Source organism: Trachymyrmex septentrionalis, unplaced genomic scaffold, assembly GCF_001594115.1.
Source record: "Trachymyrmex septentrionalis isolate Tsep2-gDNA-1 unplaced genomic scaffold, Tsep1.0 scaffold2, whole genome shotgun sequence".
Lineage (NCBI taxonomy): Eukaryota > Metazoa > Arthropoda > Insecta > Hymenoptera > Formicidae > Trachymyrmex > Trachymyrmex septentrionalis.
Window position 1 is genome coordinate 1,095,637 of NW_017305179.1, and position 17,193 is coordinate 1,112,829.

General features: G+C 41.5%; 2 protein-coding genes across 2 annotated transcripts; both read left to right on the plus strand.

Annotated features, from left to right (window-relative positions):
• Positions 1–249: 249 nt before the first annotated feature.
• On the plus strand, positions 250–6,977 carry LOC108747522 (cyclin-G-associated kinase). Its single transcript, XM_018485081.1, has 7 exons — positions 250–486; positions 1,683–1,744; positions 1,824–2,409; positions 3,043–3,845; positions 3,921–4,646; positions 4,760–5,920; positions 6,333–6,977. Exons 1-7 carry the CDS (start codon positions 363–365, stop codon positions 6,438–6,440), a joined length of 3,570 nt encoding a protein of 1,189 aa, XP_018340583.1. The 5' UTR covers positions 250–362; the 3' UTR covers positions 6,441–6,977.
• Positions 6,978–8,008: 1,031 nt separating this feature from the next.
• On the plus strand, positions 8,009–16,857 carry LOC108747470. The gene is made up of 8 exons (XM_018484961.1): positions 8,009–8,256; positions 8,776–9,309; positions 9,394–10,412; positions 10,486–11,353; positions 11,642–11,991; positions 12,441–12,807; positions 12,992–13,062; positions 13,217–16,857. The coding sequence occupies exons 2-8, from the start codon at positions 8,857–8,859 to the stop codon at positions 14,184–14,186; spliced, it is 4,098 nt and encodes a 1,365-aa protein (XP_018340463.1). The 5' UTR covers positions 8,009–8,256; positions 8,776–8,856; the 3' UTR covers positions 14,187–16,857.
• Positions 16,858–17,193: the final 336 nt, after the last annotated feature.

Sequence of the window (17,193 nt, forward strand, 5' to 3'; positions counted from 1 at the left end):
TAAGTTAATTCTTTATTTCTTCAACTTTTAACTTACCCAACCCTGATTGTTTCCTTCAAAAATTTTTTTCATACAAAAGATCTCTTAAGTAGAGTGTAAAACCAATTATCGAGCGTACATTATAAAATTATGTAAAAGAATTATATAATTAATTATAATGCTTAGTTTTCGTATTTAATATCGGCAAATGCGATCTCCATCGGTGGCGCCTGAAGTTGGTCACCGACGCTGCAGCTGCGCGCGCCGAAGGTATCGCTGCGCCAATATGGCTGCACGGTATCGGCTGTCCCCAACGACGCGTCTGTGAGAGTGGGCTATCCGGGAGGGTGCCCAACTGCCCGCCGAGGCAGGTCGAGGGAAAGATGTCGGACTACCTGAGATCCGCGCTCGGGTACCTGAACGGCGGCACCGGCGGCAACGAGTACGTCGGTCAAATGTTAGACATCAACAATGTGAAACTGAGAGTGACGCGGCTGATTGCCGAGGGTGAGTCTATCATCTCCGGCTGGTACGAATCTCGGCTTACTGTCAGAAGTGTCAAATCACATTCTGGCGACACCTCCTATTCGCGATTACGGCCGATAAGGTCGACCGTGTCCTACTTTTCTCTCGCGTCGTAAAAAAAAAGGCTGTAGACGATCGCGTAGAAAAGGCGGAGGAGAGGAGAAAGGAGTTAGGATCTCGCGTGTGACATCTGTCCTTCTGTCATGTGTCAAGCGTGTTTTGACACGCGGCCAGACAGCGCTTAGCACATCGCGATAATCTATTCTGACATTATCGAACATTGTCTCTCCTTCTTTATCGCACGCATTCACATTTCACAGATTCCACTCTAGCTCGAATATTATCGGATATTACTGCCCGTTCGTCAATTGACAACTTATCGCCTATTTTCTTAAACGACTGTCTATAAGTTTCAAAATGTAGGTGATTTCTTTTGCTCAGTTCTTGAGTTTACAGCTTTTTTGAAAATCCATCGCAAAGCTATCTTGACACCTTTCTAATTATATTTAGAATATTGATTGTATTAATATAGCTTACATCAATTGAATAGTCATACATTCTCTTTGTTATGTTGAATATTGAAACTATCACATTCTGCAGGAAGTTGATTTAGTAGAAAGTTTAAGTTTGTTTTAAAAAAATTTATATTATAATTTATTTGTAAAATGAAATTTTGCAAACTTTGATATATGTAAAGTTATTTTAAAAGATTATTTAAAAAAAATGAAAATTAAATAATGTAGATGTTATGTATAATTCCAATTTTCTTTAATTTTTTACATTAATTATTCCATTTTTTAGTAAAAATTCATTGAAATAAAATCTTTGTCTTTACTAGTAGATATGTAGAATAAAAATTTTAATTGTAAAGTTATTATTCCAAAAAGATAGACGATTAATATAAATAAAATTATATTGAATTTGTGAATATACATAAAAGCATTTTGTAATTTGTTTTAGCAATTTGTGTTTAATACTTAAAACAGGTGTGAACATTTATAGAAATTTGCAGCTTGAATTATTTTTTATATAAAATATATGAGGGCATTATTTAATCATAATAAATCATTTATTTGTGCACATGATAAAAACATGAGCGAAAGATATTTAGTCCTCGTAATCGAATTATGTATCATTATTAACATTTAGATAATTTGTGGCAAACATCGTATCAACAGGTGGATGGGCATTGGTGTTTGCGGTAGAAGATGTCGCTACAGGAAAAGAATATGCACTTAAGGTAACTAAACTAGTCCAACATTGTCCTTTTTGCAACTTATATTTTGTTGTATTGTAAAAAGATTATTTTTTATTGTTAGAGACTTATCGCTGCTGATGAAGATGCAAACAGAGCCATTATACAGGAAATAGAAACATTGAAGAGATTGTCGAATCATCCAAATATTATTCAATTCTTGTATGCCCATCGATTGGAGCGAGAGGAGCGAAAAGGATACGAGTATCTGGTTGTTACTGAACTATGTCCTGGCGGTACAGTAGCAGATATACTCAGAAATGTGTCTGTGAACACGTTGACTCTCGCTCAAGTGTGCAAGATAGCCTATCAAGCGACACGTGCAGTACATCATATGCATAGCCAGCAACCAGAACCCTTCGTGCATCGGGACATCAAGCTGGAAAACTTTTTGCTCGGGAGAGATGGCCTTGTGAAACTTTGTGACTTTGGTAGCGCCTCGACTCAACAAATATTACCGGATCCATCATGGAATGCTCAAAAACGGGCCACTCTGGAAGATCAGATGGCCAAGTATACAACCCCTATGTATCGTGCTCCGGAAATGATGGATACATGGAACAATGAACCTATAGGGCCTCCGGTGGACTGTTGGGCTTTAGGATGTATATTGTATTCTTTGATTACATTGCGGCATCCTTTTCCTGAAGGTGAGATAATCGCTTTGCTAAGTACTAAGTTAACTAGAGCGTACAGATATTATAATTGATAATGAATGTGAAAGCATAAAATAACTCATTAGAAAGGATATAATAATATTAAAGGCCGATATTCATGGTCGAGTCTTATTTCGACCGTCTTAAGCAATATCTTAAAACGTTAATACAGCCTTCTGATTGATTTAAGTGATTTCTTAAGACCGTATTTAAACGGGCTTGAATATAAGATCTGACTATGAATACCCGCTTAAATATCCTCCTTGATTTTGAAGATAGAAAGAAGTACATAAAATCTGATTTACACGATTTTAGAATATGAAGAACATAATTTTTTTCCTAATATTTTAACTTATAAAAAATAATAGAATATATATAAAGAAATAGGAAATAATTGGATAAACTTTCTCGTTAAGAAGTATTTTTAGATACTATATAAACTTGAATGTGTATGTTAATTTTAAGTTTGTTTTTTATTCTTGTACTAAACACTAGAACTTTCTCGCTTTTGACAAATATATCAAGCATATGCTTCATTTTAAATTCCAAAAGTGTACATTTTAGTTCAGTTATAGAAACTCGATATCTTATTACAATAATAGAGCATTCATTAAGTATTTTTCGCAGGTAACAAACTAGCAATCGTAAACGGCAAGTATCCACCGTTACCGCCCAATCCACGATACACGTGTCTGCACGATCTGGTGAAGGGATGCCTACAAATCTCGCCCATACAAAGGTTAACAACAGCACAGCTCTTGGAACGTTTGGCTGCAATTGCAGAGTCGAACAATTTCGATCTCAGAGAACCGCCACGAATCGAAGTCGCGATCAAGCCGTCACCTCCTCCGCGACCAACGCCACCACCACCACCACCATCGTCAAGTGTGCCAACGTCGGTCTCTCGTTCCACCGCGCCGGTAACGATGCCGCCGGCGAGACCGGCGCCCGTGCAGACGACGGTGTCCAAGGTCCCGGCGACTCAGAGCTCGACAAGCCTATTCAATTCATTGAGGGGCGGCGCCGGCAGTATTCTGCGTAATTTGAAAGATACCTCCAGCAAGGTGATGCATACCGTTCAACAGAGTATGGCCAGGACAGAACTGGATGCAAGTTATCTGACGTCGCGCATACTCATTATGCCGTATCCGGCCGATGGGATCGAGTCCGCCTATAGAGCTAATCACGTTGAAGACGTGAGAGTATTCCTCAACACCAGACACCCACCGCCCGCCAAGATCCAGCTCTACAATTTGTCCCGTGGCCGACCGAACGTTACGCGACTCCCCGGTAGACATATCGATTGCTCGTTTGCCTACGCCACTCCGGAATCAAACGCACCTATGCTATTCGCTCTGTACCAGATCTGTCAGGATATCTATCAATATCTGAACGCTGACTTCAATCACGTGGTGGTGCTATACTGTACTGTGAGTACGTCACAATTTAAATTAAGCGCTTGCTAAACACAATAACGCGATTATCCTACTGGTTTGTCTTTGTAGGACGGGTATCGGGCGAGTGCTACAGTGGTATGCACTCTGTTGATCCACTGCAGAGCCTTGACCACTGTCGAGGAGGCGATCGCTCTATTCACAACGAGACGCTGCCAGCCGCCGCATTTGCAACCCTCCGAACTACGCAGTATTAATTACATGAGTATGCTCAGCGGCGGCCGGCCACCGCATACGAAGCCGCTGGTTCTCCGTTCTGTTATCATACAGCCGGTACCGTTATTCACCAGAGCGAAAGATGGTTGTCGACCATACATAGAAATTTATAGTAACGGAGCGTTGGTCTTCACGACGAAGAAGGCTAATTACGAAGAAATGAAGCTATTTGGAATGATGGAGGGCAAGGTTTGCCTAATTCTAGGAGACGCGGCTGTACGCGGTGACGTCACTCTAGTGATATACCACGCCAGGCAACAGCTCGGCCGTGTAATTGGTATTAAAATTGCCTCGCTACATTTCCATACTGGCTACGTGCCCATCACCGAGAGCGCCTTGACGTTTGAGAAACGCGATCTGGACGATGCTCCTGAGATCGGCGGCAAATTCCGCATTGTGCTGAATGTCATGATAGGCGAGGAAAATTCAAAATTATCGAGGGTGCCAGCACCGTGGGAAGCGGAAACATGTATCAAGCTCATACCGGATCCACTGTTTGGTTCGACATTGGAAATGGAAGAAACTCTGGAGAACTTCAGGACAGCTTCTCACCAGGAAGAGGTAGAATGTTTTGTTATTGCTAGATATATATTATAATTATTTAGTTTTTTACATTGAAGAGTACAAAACACTGGAAAATTGATGATAATCGGTAATAATTGACATTATTGCAGGTTCAGAAAGTATCGTCGAGTGAAACCGACAAGATTTCACAACACGAAGCGGTGCTTCAACAACAGCCGGAACAGCTGAAGGAGGAAGAGCCAATCAAGATCGAAGAGAATAGCTTTCAGGAGGCTGATTTGTTGAATCTCGGCATGCCGGATAATACTAATAATACCTCAAATACTCCCGCCACCGCGGCGGCAAATCCAGGATTAGATATCTTTTCTAGTTCTAGTCAGAACGAAAGCGATCTCTTGGGTGGTTTCGGCGTGTCGGCGTCGCAGGCTGAGGCCGCCAATTCGATACCCTTAATTAACAATAACACCTCGACTGACTTACTGTTCGGACACGACAATTCCGCGACGAGGAGCAGCAATACAAGCAATTTGAACAATAGCAATTTGAACATGAATGATTTATTATTCGGACAGAATCAAACAACGTCGAGCAATGTTAAGGAAGTCAACGACCTGATGTTTGATCCACTGGGCGGGAACGTTTCAGCCAATCTTCTCGGCGGTATCGCGACAGATACCGCGAACACCGCCAAGAGCCCGAATTCCGAAGAGAACTTTCCACGAAATGCCAGCGTGCCGAACTTCGCCGCTCAGGCTAACAAGGATCCATTCGCGAATCTGACCGGATCATTGGGCGCTGGTCTGGCGGGCAGTTGGAACGGTACACCGAGAAATTCGAATACTCCGCAGTCGGCAAGTCCAGCGCCTGCGAGCACGCCGATTCATTCCAGCCCGAACACGATGCACAAAACCAATGCGACGATTAACGAGGCCAACGGCGCAAACAGCGGTGTCTCGGACGTATTCAGTGGTAAAGCGAAGGAAAAGACGAGCGGCGATGCGTTTGAGGATCTGCTCGGTAGCCAGGGATATAATTTCTTCAGTTCGCGCAAGGCGGATAAAGATAGCCCGAAGACAATAAATCAGATGCGAAAGGTGGAAGCGGCCAAGTCAATGGATCCCGATAGGTTAAAAATCGCTGAGTGGACGGAGGGCAAAAAAGGAAATTTGCGGGCTTTGCTCTGCTCCCTACATACGGTTCTATGGCCGGAGGCTGAGAGGTGGCAACGTTGTGAAATGCATCAATTGGTCACGGCTGCGGACGTCAAAAAAGCTTATAGAAAAGCTTGCTTGGCTGTACATCCAGATAAGGTATTTGAATCTTGTCAAATATTATTATTTACACAATCCTTTTTATTGCGCAAATATCAATGTTTTTTTATATTATTTGCAAAATAGTAACATCTTTTAATTTTCTAATCTAATCTAATAAATGATAATTGATTAATAATAACAATATATATTTTGTATACTTAATTATTAATGTAATTACATTTTCTTTTTAATTTTGTGATAAAATTAAATTAAATATTAAGCAATAGAAATATATTTTTAATTAGTATTTTGAAATATAATAATACAATAAGCATGAATAAGCTGGCAAAAAGAACACTAAAAAATCAGTTACTCTAATAATTATTTTAATAATTAAACATTAATTTTGTTAAAGTAGTTTTTAATTTAAAAGAAAAAAATTTAACGGGAATCTGTTTCTGTGTTGTAGCAAGCAGGCACAGCAAACGAGAATATAGCAAAGTTGATTTTCATGGAGCTGAACAATGCGTGGAGCACGTTCGAGAACGATGCATCGCAGCAAAATCTATTTAGCTAATTTTAATGATTGTTATCCGTTATTGAAAATCTGTCTCTGTAATTAATTTAGTTCCTAGCGGAAGGGGAGCTAAGAATGGGGCAGGAATCTCGTTATCCATGAGATGACTGCATCCATGTAACTGCATTCCGACTATGTTATTTTAGCTGTAGAGAGAAAGACAGGGTGCGAAAGAAAGAGAACGAGAGAGAAAGTAAAGTCTTCAGAGGCGATAGCGAGTTCGGCGAAGCGGTGCTTCGGGACGCGTCTCCTTATTGTTTCAACGCCTTGTAAACCTAGTTAAAATGCTCCCAATTATGGCAGTGTGGCGTAACGTATATGTATATAACGCAAATGTACATTAAAAAGAGGATCCCAAATATACGAAGCTATTTTCCGGCCGAAAAGAACTTTGCACTATTGTTCACTGAAGATTCGAGGATTGCCGTAGAGGTATTCCGTACGTCACGATATTTATCATTATCTTAATTATGAAAAAAATAACAAAAATTGCAATAGCAAAAATTGTGCAATGCTACTAAATTGATGTGATACCTTTCTGTTAATTTAGAAAATCATATATATGCGTAATTATTACTATACAATTGTGCAATTTTATTTTTTCTACTAATTAGGACACGGAATACCATTACTGGTAAACAAGATATTAATAGGAAAAAATTTTTAAACGAAATAAGCTGTTTTTAGTACATTTAATTTAATTTTGTTAATAAAATTAAATAATTTTGTTAATAAATTATTTTGATTAATTTAATAATTTAATGGAAGCATGAAACATTATATAAAAGAAACTTAAGATTACAGTTGATACAATTCATTTTCAAACTTTGATGCGAATAATTTCAGTTTTTCTTCAATATAGTATCTCAATTTTTTTGTTCAATTTTAACAGAGATTCTTTAATTTAAAATAAAACTTTTCTCAAGTAAAATTTTGAAGATCATTGTTGCAGTTTTTTTATCCTTTAGTAATTAAGTTTTGAATTAAAGGTTCCAAAAAGTAGTGTTTAGTTGGACTTAAATAATACGTTTAATAAATATATTCTATGTTACTTAATTGTTTGAAAATGTAGTTTGAGAAAATTTTATATTTGTCCACAGATTTAAAATTGTGAGCAGACTAACAATGAAATAAAAACCTAATATTTCTTTATACAATCCTAAAGTCTCCAGTTGAACCCCTTAAGTCCTGATTTACATATTTTTATTTTTCAGTTCTTCCATCATTTACAATCATTATACTTTTATAACTCGAAATCATTATTTTCTACACTTATATTACTCAAAAGAGGATTCAAGAGACATGTCGCAAGAGACATTATAAAATCAGGTCACAACTTCTGTGACATTTCGTATTAGGAAGAGCTCAAGAAATTCGTTCTTTTTTAATTCATAGGACACTGTGAGAGACATTTATAACGGGCGTCAGCAGAATTCACGAGTGTTAGTGGCATTGTCAGAAAGCAGCCGATACACGTAAGGACACACGTATACCAAGGGAGACAGGCGCAATACATGTGTATGTCACGAGCGCGCTCGTGTGGACCACAGGATGCCACAGGGGTGAAATTTAAAGGGAGGGGCTGCTCTCGCGAAAATGGCCGTTACGCACGGGGTAGATCGTCCGGGGGTGGACAAGTGACGGGTGGCTCATCGTCCGTGTCCTCCGTACCGACCAATTGACCGAGTGCCTCGCGACGATTGACACGGTTTACCCGATCGACGGCTATTATGCGGCGGTGGCTAAAAAGCGATCCCTGCTCTGCTCTTCTTAAACCCCCACCAGACGCGCGACCTTCTATCCCTTCCGTCAAGAGGTAAGGTCGTCTCTGTTTTGTGCATTCTCGAAACGCGTACGGATTACAGTTCTTAGAATGTGATTTAGAATCTCTTCCCTTTAAAGTGTGTGCACGTTGTAACGCGAATCTATGTGCTTGTTGTGTCGAAAAAGTTATTTCGACAAATGCAAAAAAGAAAGTGGAACAGGGTAACTACCCTTGGCAGGTGAAAGATACTATTAAAAATCTTTTATTTATTAATTGTTGATATTAACAAATTATTGTTCAGCGTTTTCTTCGTAGTACATACAAAAATGGATTACTTTTTTTATATATATTTATAACAGTGCAAAATAAATAATTATAAATATCTTGCGCTGGAAAAATTCTTCATGAAGTGTATAATTTAAAAATGATTTGAATTCATACATCATGCACACGATAAAATTAGTGAAGTGCTAACAAATATTTGTTAATAGAAACTTATCTGCTATATGTATTAATATATTAATGACACACATTAAAATAGTATTTTTAAACAAAAATGTTATTTTACAGATTAGGCCCACGCTTCAGCAATGTACATCAAAAAAGCTAAATAGAAAAAGAGGAAGGGGAGCATAAGGAAAACTGAGGAAGATGCCTAGCTCCTATACTGGAGTTGTAATCCTCCTCTTGTTAGGGACTTCTGTGTCAGTATCCGGTACCGCGGATGCTGCCAAGTCTCTGAGAGCGGCAAAGGCCAGGCTCAGATCGTCTTACGCATCGTGGCGGATAGTGGTATGTTTAACTCAGCATCAGACTCCTTTCAAGGCAGACGTACAGAAAGCATGGGAGGAAGCGAGACTGGAGTCTTTTCATGCGGACATGGATGTGTCATATATAGAAACAAGGATGACACCCATGACAGATTCCTTGTTATATCCCTTGTCAGTGTTAAACAAATTTTGTACAGACATCGAAGGTGGAAAGACAGTATTAAGCCTTATTATAGGGGGAGGATCGGCAGCCAGATTTCTCGTTACGGCTGCTGCCGCCTTGAACCTTCCAGCTCTGTGGTTACCGTTTACGCACAGAGACTTTCTTCGCCAGGTACATATTCACAAGATCTTTATCGCTTATATAATTACGACGCCTTACAATATAAAGATAAAAGCGATTACTTTTTGTTTACAGGGAAATCTTGGCCGGTTTGAGAACCGTATAGGTTCGAGTCCCAAAGAAGTCGGAGCAGCAGCTGCCGCTTTAATGCATCGGGCTAATTGGCATGCATTTACTCTTCTCATTGATACCACCCTCCTACCCGTCACCCATCTTTTACAAACGAATCCACCAACGTTGACACCTCGTGCAATTATACACCTTCCGACAAACGACAGAACTCTAAGATTAAGGCTGAGGCGGGTAGCCGAAGAGAGTGGCAGTGGCGGAGTCGTAGTAATGGCCTGCGATCTGAACAACGCCCGGAAGATTCTCAGTGCAGCCGGCAAGTTCGAGATGCTCTCGGGCAGATTCTTGTGGCTCTGGCTAGATCTTAAGGCGGAACTGCGACCGAACGAGCCCAACATTATTAGTTCGCATCTTCTTCACAGCTCGCGTGTCGCCGTTGCGAGCAATGAGAATTTACCGCTGTTGGAGCGAACAATAAATCTCGCGTCAGACGATAAGCGATTGCCCTCACTGAATCCGCTGCCGAGTCTGACCAACGATATACATCGGCTGCAAGAGTATAGATGGCGAGATGAAAAGATCGTGACCAAGCGAGAGGATAAAAGCTTCAATTTTGAGGACGAAGAGGAGGTCGTGAGACTCCCAAGTGACAGAGAACTTAATTCCAAGAGTTTCATGCCGGTCGGAATGCTTGCGCTCAGACCGTCTGGTATCAAAATCATGGGCGGTGATACCATACTGACTAGAATGCTGAGAGAGACCTCGCAAGCTTTGGACGAAACTTTTCTGGAAACAAAGACGAGGCTGAGTCGTATGCGCGAAGCGCAGATCAAAGAACACTTTGTACCGGAATGTTACTCGGATCGTAATACTAAATTCATGAAGAGCGACGCACGAGAAAATGTATCTGCAATTTTGACGAGTAAATTGAGGAAATCCATGGGACAAATCTCCAAGGACAAGGCAGAATTCCAATTGCTGAATTTGCAAGCCGTCAGGTTTCCCGGGAATAAGACTCAATTAAGGTTCAACTTGTTCTTAAGATATTTGTATCTATCGCTAGAAGATGGAATAATCAATGTCATCAATGTTTAACAGGTGGACTAAGGTCGGCACTATCAAGGGAGGCAGGGAAGTCCGTTTAGATACCATAATCTGGCCAGGCGGCGGCATCATGCCGGCGTATCTCGAACAGGGCGGCGAAAAGGTCGGGATGCCGATTTATAGTATCGTGACCGTGCAGGCATCACCATTCACTATGATCACGGATTTACAAGAGGGTTTCTGTTTGCGTGGTCTCACCTGCCGGCAGGGTAAAACCATGATGTGCTGTTACGGCCTGAGTATGGACCTGCTGTCTTTGGTGGCGCGCGAGCTTGGATTTCGTTTCAATCTATATCTAGCGGAGGACGGATTGTTTGGCAAACAGAACAACCGGAACGGCACATGGAACGGTGTGATGGGTGAACTGGTATCCGGTCGGGCACAGCTGGCGTTTGCGGCCTTGAGTGTATCTACCCATCGTGCCAAAGTGGTGGATTTCACCACGCCGTACTATTTCAGCGGCGTGAGTTTTCTCACGGCGCCGAAGTTACGTTCTGAGATACCGCTATTTGCGTTTCTATTCCCGTTCAGCACGGAGCTGTGGATCGCCGTGTTTACGTCACTGAATCTCACCGCGATCGCCGTCGCTCTCTACGAATGGTTTAGCCCGTTTGGCTTGAATCCCTGGGGCAGGCAGCGCAGCAAGAACTTCTCCATCGCCTCCGCGCTGTGGGTGATGTGGGGCCTTCTGTGCGGCCACCTCGTGGCCTTCAAGGCACCAAAGTCTTGGCCTAACAAGTTCCTTATTAATATTTGGGGCGGCTTCTCCGTTATCTTTGTGGCCTCGTACACGGCTAATATAGCTGCCCTTATCGCCGGTCTCTTTTTTCATTCTGCAGTGAGCAATTATCATGATAAAAGCGTGAGTATCTTGACTCTTTATAAATTCACTTGAATGTTTATAAACGATAAGAATTAATATAAGAAGTAAAAGGAAAAGAATTTCTGAGAGAATAATAACTATTTTCTGTTAATTATTTAATAATTGTTCACATCAAATTTACATTAAATATTAATATTATTTAATATATGTCCATATATAACGATTTTGAGGTTTAAATAGCAAAAGAAAATATTTAGTTTGTTATAGTTTTTGGTCATGTGTGTGTGTGTGTATGGATTTAGATTTTTTAAATATATTATATTACAGTTGTTGTCACAAAGAGTTGGTGCACCGAGAGCTTCCGCGGCCGAATATTACGTGCAAAAAGCGAATCCGGAATTATGGTCCCACATGGCTCGATATTCCTTGTCGAATGTCGCCGAGGGCGTGGAAAAATTGAGAAACGGCACCCTGGACATCTTAATCTCGGACACGCCGATTCTGGATTATTACCGGGCGACCGACAACGGTTGCCGTTTGCAGAAAATCGGTGATACTATCAATGAGGACACTTATGCAATCGCGCTTACGAGAGGACATCCCTTGAAAGAAAGCATATCTAAAGTTATAGCGAATTATACAAGCAACGGGTTGCTCGACATTTTGCAAGAAAAATGGTAAGCGATGCGCAAAAATAAGTGCAAAAATTGGATAATCGATATCGGTTCGCGTGCGATTTTTCTTTTTATTTGCGCGATAACAAGAGCGTAATAATTACTTTAGACGAAAATACATTAGGTGATAAATAAAGTCCGACGCGCAGAATATATGCACTATGCGAGAAAAACATAAGCAAGTATGTTATTTATCTCTTTAAAAACTCATTTTGCATAAAATCAATTATTATTTGGAAAATTACACGTGTATTGAACACAGTTTCTTATATTGTATATATTAAACATATATATAATATAAAGTTATTTGTTAATTTTATATCTTATTTATTAATTTTATATATTTTATACGTTTTTTTATATGTTTATATAACAATGAGATCATCAGTATTAAAAAAAAAGATATTAAAATCAGTGAGGTAAACACTTTATATAAAGCGAGCTAATTTCAGGTACGGCGATCTACCTTGTCTGAGCGGTCGAGTAGGGATGGACTTAGATTTTGATCCGGGTGGTCAACCCAGGCCACTAGGAGTCGCATCCGTGGCTGGAGTATTTTGTCTGCTCGGGATGGGTGTGGTACTTGGATCCATTATATTAGCGGGAGAACATCTCTTCTACAAATACACGCTGCCGCGATTACGGCATAGACCGGAGGATTCCATCTGGCGTAGCCGTAACGTCATGTTCTTCTCGCAGAAGCTGTACAGGTTTATCAACTGCGTGGAGTTGGTCTCGCCGCATCATGCCGCTCGCGAATTGGTGCACACGGTGCGACAAGGCCAGATCGCATCGCTTTTCCAGAAGAGCGTTAAACGAGTGCGTATCCTCGATTTTTTAAACGACTCACAAGTTCGCGAATTGAATGTGATAGTGTAAAAATTGAAATAATTGAAAAACTTAGAGATATAGGTTTTTTTTATTTGAAAATTTACGTTTGCATACTTATGGACGGTACGCTTTTTTTTAATTTTTAAATATTTACAATGTTTCCATGTTCCAGAAGGAACATGAACAACGTCGCAGACGTAAAAGCAAAGCACAGTTCTTCGAGATGATTCAGGAAATTCGAAGGTAAGGGAATACAATTTTCAAGCTTATCAAAAGAAACAATTTTTTTTCTTTGTTGATGAAGTCAACATTTTTTCACAATTCATCACATCAGAATAGAACAATAGAAAAGGATATCAGAGTGTAAGAAATTTCTGAATATTTAAATTTCTTTTAGAGTACAACAAGAAGAAAAGATCGAGACGGTACCCGAGGAGAACGATACCGCCAAGACTGTGAAAAAAGACGAAAAATTGGGAAAAGGTAGAGAGAGGAGTCGCAGCAAGAGTCCGCTGATGCCTCGAAGTCCTAAACGATCGGAGAAGAGTAGAAGCTCGACGAACTTGTCGGCATCTCGTCTAGGATTGTCGCCGGTGAGTCTCGACGCGCCGATGAAACCGCGCGAGTTCACGCTCAGCAGCACTAATTTGCGCGCGAGGAGTCCACTAGAGACGGTAGGCCGTAGATTGAGCCACGGAGACGGCGGATCGCCGCCACCGCGTCTTGCTAGCTTCGGCGGCAGTGCGACTCTGCGTCCGTTAGCACCTACTAGAAGCCATTCGACCGGCAGTGGTACACCGACCATTCGTCGTGATTCTACCGCTGGGGGCGGCGGCGTGCCAACGCCGAGATATCCTCGCAGCCCGGCCAAGCGAGGTCAGTCCTTCCCGGTGTTTGCCACTTTGAGACCTCCGCACTCGGCTGGCTACCAGTCCAGGAGCCCGTTATTGTCGCCGAACAGCGAACTCACATCCGCCATCGGGAGAAAATTATCGCGCGAGTGGGGCTCCGGGACTATTGACCTCACCAGGTCTTCGGAGGCTATTGGCAGCGGTAGTGGCGGCGGTGGAGGTGGTAGTCGTGGTTCAACGTATACCCTGAATCAGGAAATGACGTTTTCCTTGAGTCGTTTCGGCGAGGAGAAGACCCAAGAGGAAGCGTTGTCGATCAAGAAACCCATACGACGCGCCAGGAGTCACGAGAATCGCGACAGTAGTAAGCTAATGGCAGATCTGCCGTCGCCGAGATTGACCCAGCCAGTGGTGGGCGGTCAGTTCGTGAGCGAGCGAACCAAGAAACAGCTGGACTCCGAGCTGAAGGCCATCTTAACTGCCAGGGCCCACCACCGCGACCTGCATCCTCCTTGATAGGAGATCGCTCCATATTAAGGGAGAGTTCTTGAAAGCAGTTCGGCTTTTGGAGGATTGCTGAGCCTTTGAGGGGCTTTGGTTGATTTTAAGCAATATCAGATTTATAGGTCAATTTGTTAGAGGAATCCGACAATTTATCAGAGAAATTAAGAACTAGCCACAGGTATGGCGATGCGAGTAAATGGAAAGAATTTTCTGCTGTTGGAGTGGAGGGAGGGATGAGATAAAGAGGACGGAGAAGAAATCTCTTTGATTGTTCATACGTTGTTACGTACATTGATAATATAGGATAAACAAAAGTGCTATAAACTCTAGTAGTGATGTCTTAAATAGGTAGCGAGACACATACGAGTACTAAGATATTTTCTTGTTGACATTTTAACTCTACATTAACCGGCAGCCTGGGGTGAGTCTCTCTCGATTGCTATGATACCAGATATTGTACGCTGCAGCGTTTCTCAACTCCAATCTTCGACGAATTCCGTCACGATCTTAGTACGTAGTGGGTAGAGCTCTTTCAAAAATTATCTCAAAACCAGTTTATGCAAAAAAAAAAAGATATTTATCAGGTCAGGTCTGTCCAAGTTTATCGAGCGGGTCTCCATCCGCAACCATTCGCACCACTGACTCCCAGCGGCGGCGATCGATTAGCCGTACACCAAGCGCACGAATACAACGAACACGATGATTTATGGATGCAGCATCGGGCATCTATTCCCATTTATCGTTTCTTTCTGACGGTGACGATGGAGAGACGGGGGCATTTCGCTCGCGAATAAAAACTCGGACAGGCCACGCATACTAGGATAATTCGTCCCTTCGGGGAGTGTAAATATCTCGAGACACAGACTGTCGTTTCTTCGATCTCTCGTCTGTATACTAAATATTGTAAATACGGCGGAACTCTTATTCCAGATACCTCGTCATAGGCAAGGCGTAACGCGTAGCGAAAGTTGAGAAACGCTGATCTACCGAACCTCGTCGAATTGGATTGCATACTGCCACTTTAATAATTTCTGTGACTGCGGAAGGAGAGAGACTCGCTCGATGGACTCTCGGCGTAGAATGACCACTTAACGCGAGATAATATGTATTAAATCTTACAATTATCGCGCATAGGAAGGAAAGGATTTGGAGGTCTGACGGAATTCGAATCGAGTTAACGTATATATTCGCGGGTTATTTGATACCTGAAATCGGACAAATCGGACCCGGCAAGAGGACTGGGAGTGAATACCTAAACTAAGAAGGATTCTACTTTTTCGCAGCCACGTCGCGAATCCCTCGTGACATCGCAATTATCTCCTAAAGCAGTGCCAAACGTCAGTATTAACTTCGAAACTTTGTTTGTTTTCATCCGACATGACAGATGTGTAATAGAATGTATATTTTAGCTAGATAAGCGTCGGGGTCCGGTATTATGCGATAACTTTGCTCGTTCGTTCGCTGTGCGACTTGGTAAATCTCTGACCTCGTGGTTGGCGAATTTATCGATTTCTTCCGACGGTTTTACTAGACTGATAGGCGAAATTTTATTCAGGAATTGTAAATGAAACATTATCGGAATTGAATAATTATTACTGATCGATGTGCATGTCTCCCATCTTCGTCTATCGAATTCTTTCGATTCACTTGATGAAAAAGGGGGCGAACTCACGTCTAGTCTCATTATTATTCAACTTAGATAGTAGAACGTGGATGTGCGTGGGACTAAAAAGATTTAAAAAAGAAAAAGGAGGAAGACGAGATTCGATTTAATTAATTTAAAGAGAGCGGGAAGATTTATATGAGCGAGGCCTTAGAGGAGTAGTCGTATCCGCCCAAAAAAAAAAGATACTTTACTTAAAAGTTAGTACTGTACTGTACTCGAATATTTCACTACATTATATTGTACGATAGAGTATAATATAGATTTATTTAGTTTCATAGCTCTCCTCGGTAGAACGCTATATTGTATTCAAAAAATTTAAACTAAATTCCTCGTCGAGTCCTTAGTGGGTAGGTCTCTCCGTGTGTGAGTGTACGTGCGACTATTTTTTCCCAGGAACGCGGCGGCGGCGACGGTCGAACGCGGACGAGCCGCCGTGGGAGCAGACTATACTTTTCCGGTAGAAACTAGAGCGTCATTGTCCTCGTTAAAATAGGTCGTGGCTAGTAATCCCGAGGGTGGTTCCTTCGGTCCTACGTGCGTCAATTCGACGCGACGCGACACGACGCGATGCGTTTTGCGTCGCGTCGCGTCGCGCCGGAGCGCGTTCGAAATCGATGAAAGTGTCCTGAATGATTGCACCTACGAGGGGGTCACCGCACCCAGGTTTGCGCTCAGCGAAACTCGCCAAGCGTTTTTACGAGCGCGTTAAAACGATTCCGCCGATGACACACGCACACGCATGCACCGACACGCCGCGTCTCGCCTATGTTTACTAAGACACGTGGTGTCTTGTCACGTGGAACGCACCACCACTCAGCTCTCGCTCGCTTCTCTCATCGACCCTTTAAAAACTTGCTCGTCTCCGTCATATCGCTGGGCTAATTTGCCGAAGGAGAAGCTGAAGCCTGGTTCCAACGATGTAAGATTAAATCTCGGTTCAATTTATTACTCGTTATCTTGTTTTAATTCCAGTGCCCGTTTCTACTAATGAGAGTAACTTTAATCTCGGTTCAATCTTAACTCTACACTGTTAGAAATGTAACCACGAGCTTCTCTCTCCTTTACATGTAAATGAATGAAGCTCGTGGTTATGAACGAAATTAAAAGTAATGAATGATTTCATTAAAAATTCAGTTATAGTAGTTACTTAAATGTAATTAACGTGTACATTAAATTTATGAAATTTTTAATAAAATCTTATGACATAAATTACATTAAATTTCATAAATTTTCATGAAAAATACATTAAATTTAACGTAAAAATGTCATAAAATTAAATTCAAATTGTATAAACTTAAAAGTTAATGAAATTTAAGAACATTTCTAACAGTGTAATTCTTATGCTCAGTTTCA

Coding starts and splice junctions, on each gene's coding strand:
- LOC108747522 (XM_018485081.1), top strand. CDS start 363: ATGTCGGACTACCTGAGATCCGCGCTCGGGTACCTGAACGGCGGCACC. Junction 1,745..1,823: donor GAAAAGAATATGCACTTAAG/GTAACTAAACTA, acceptor TTTTATTGTTAG/AGACTTATCGCTGCTGATGA. Junction 2,410..3,042: donor GCGGCATCCTTTTCCTGAAG/GTGAGATAATCG, acceptor TATTTTTCGCAG/GTAACAAACTAGCAATCGTA.
- LOC108747470 (XM_018484961.1), top strand. CDS start 8,857: ATGCCTAGCTCCTATACTGGAGTTGTAATCCTCCTCTTGTTAGGGACT. Junction 12,808..12,991: donor TCCAGAAGAGCGTTAAACGA/GTGCGTATCCTC, acceptor TCCATGTTCCAG/AAGGAACATGAACAACGTCG. Junction 13,063..13,216: donor ATGATTCAGGAAATTCGAAG/GTAAGGGAATAC, acceptor AATTTCTTTTAG/AGTACAACAAGAAGAAAAGA.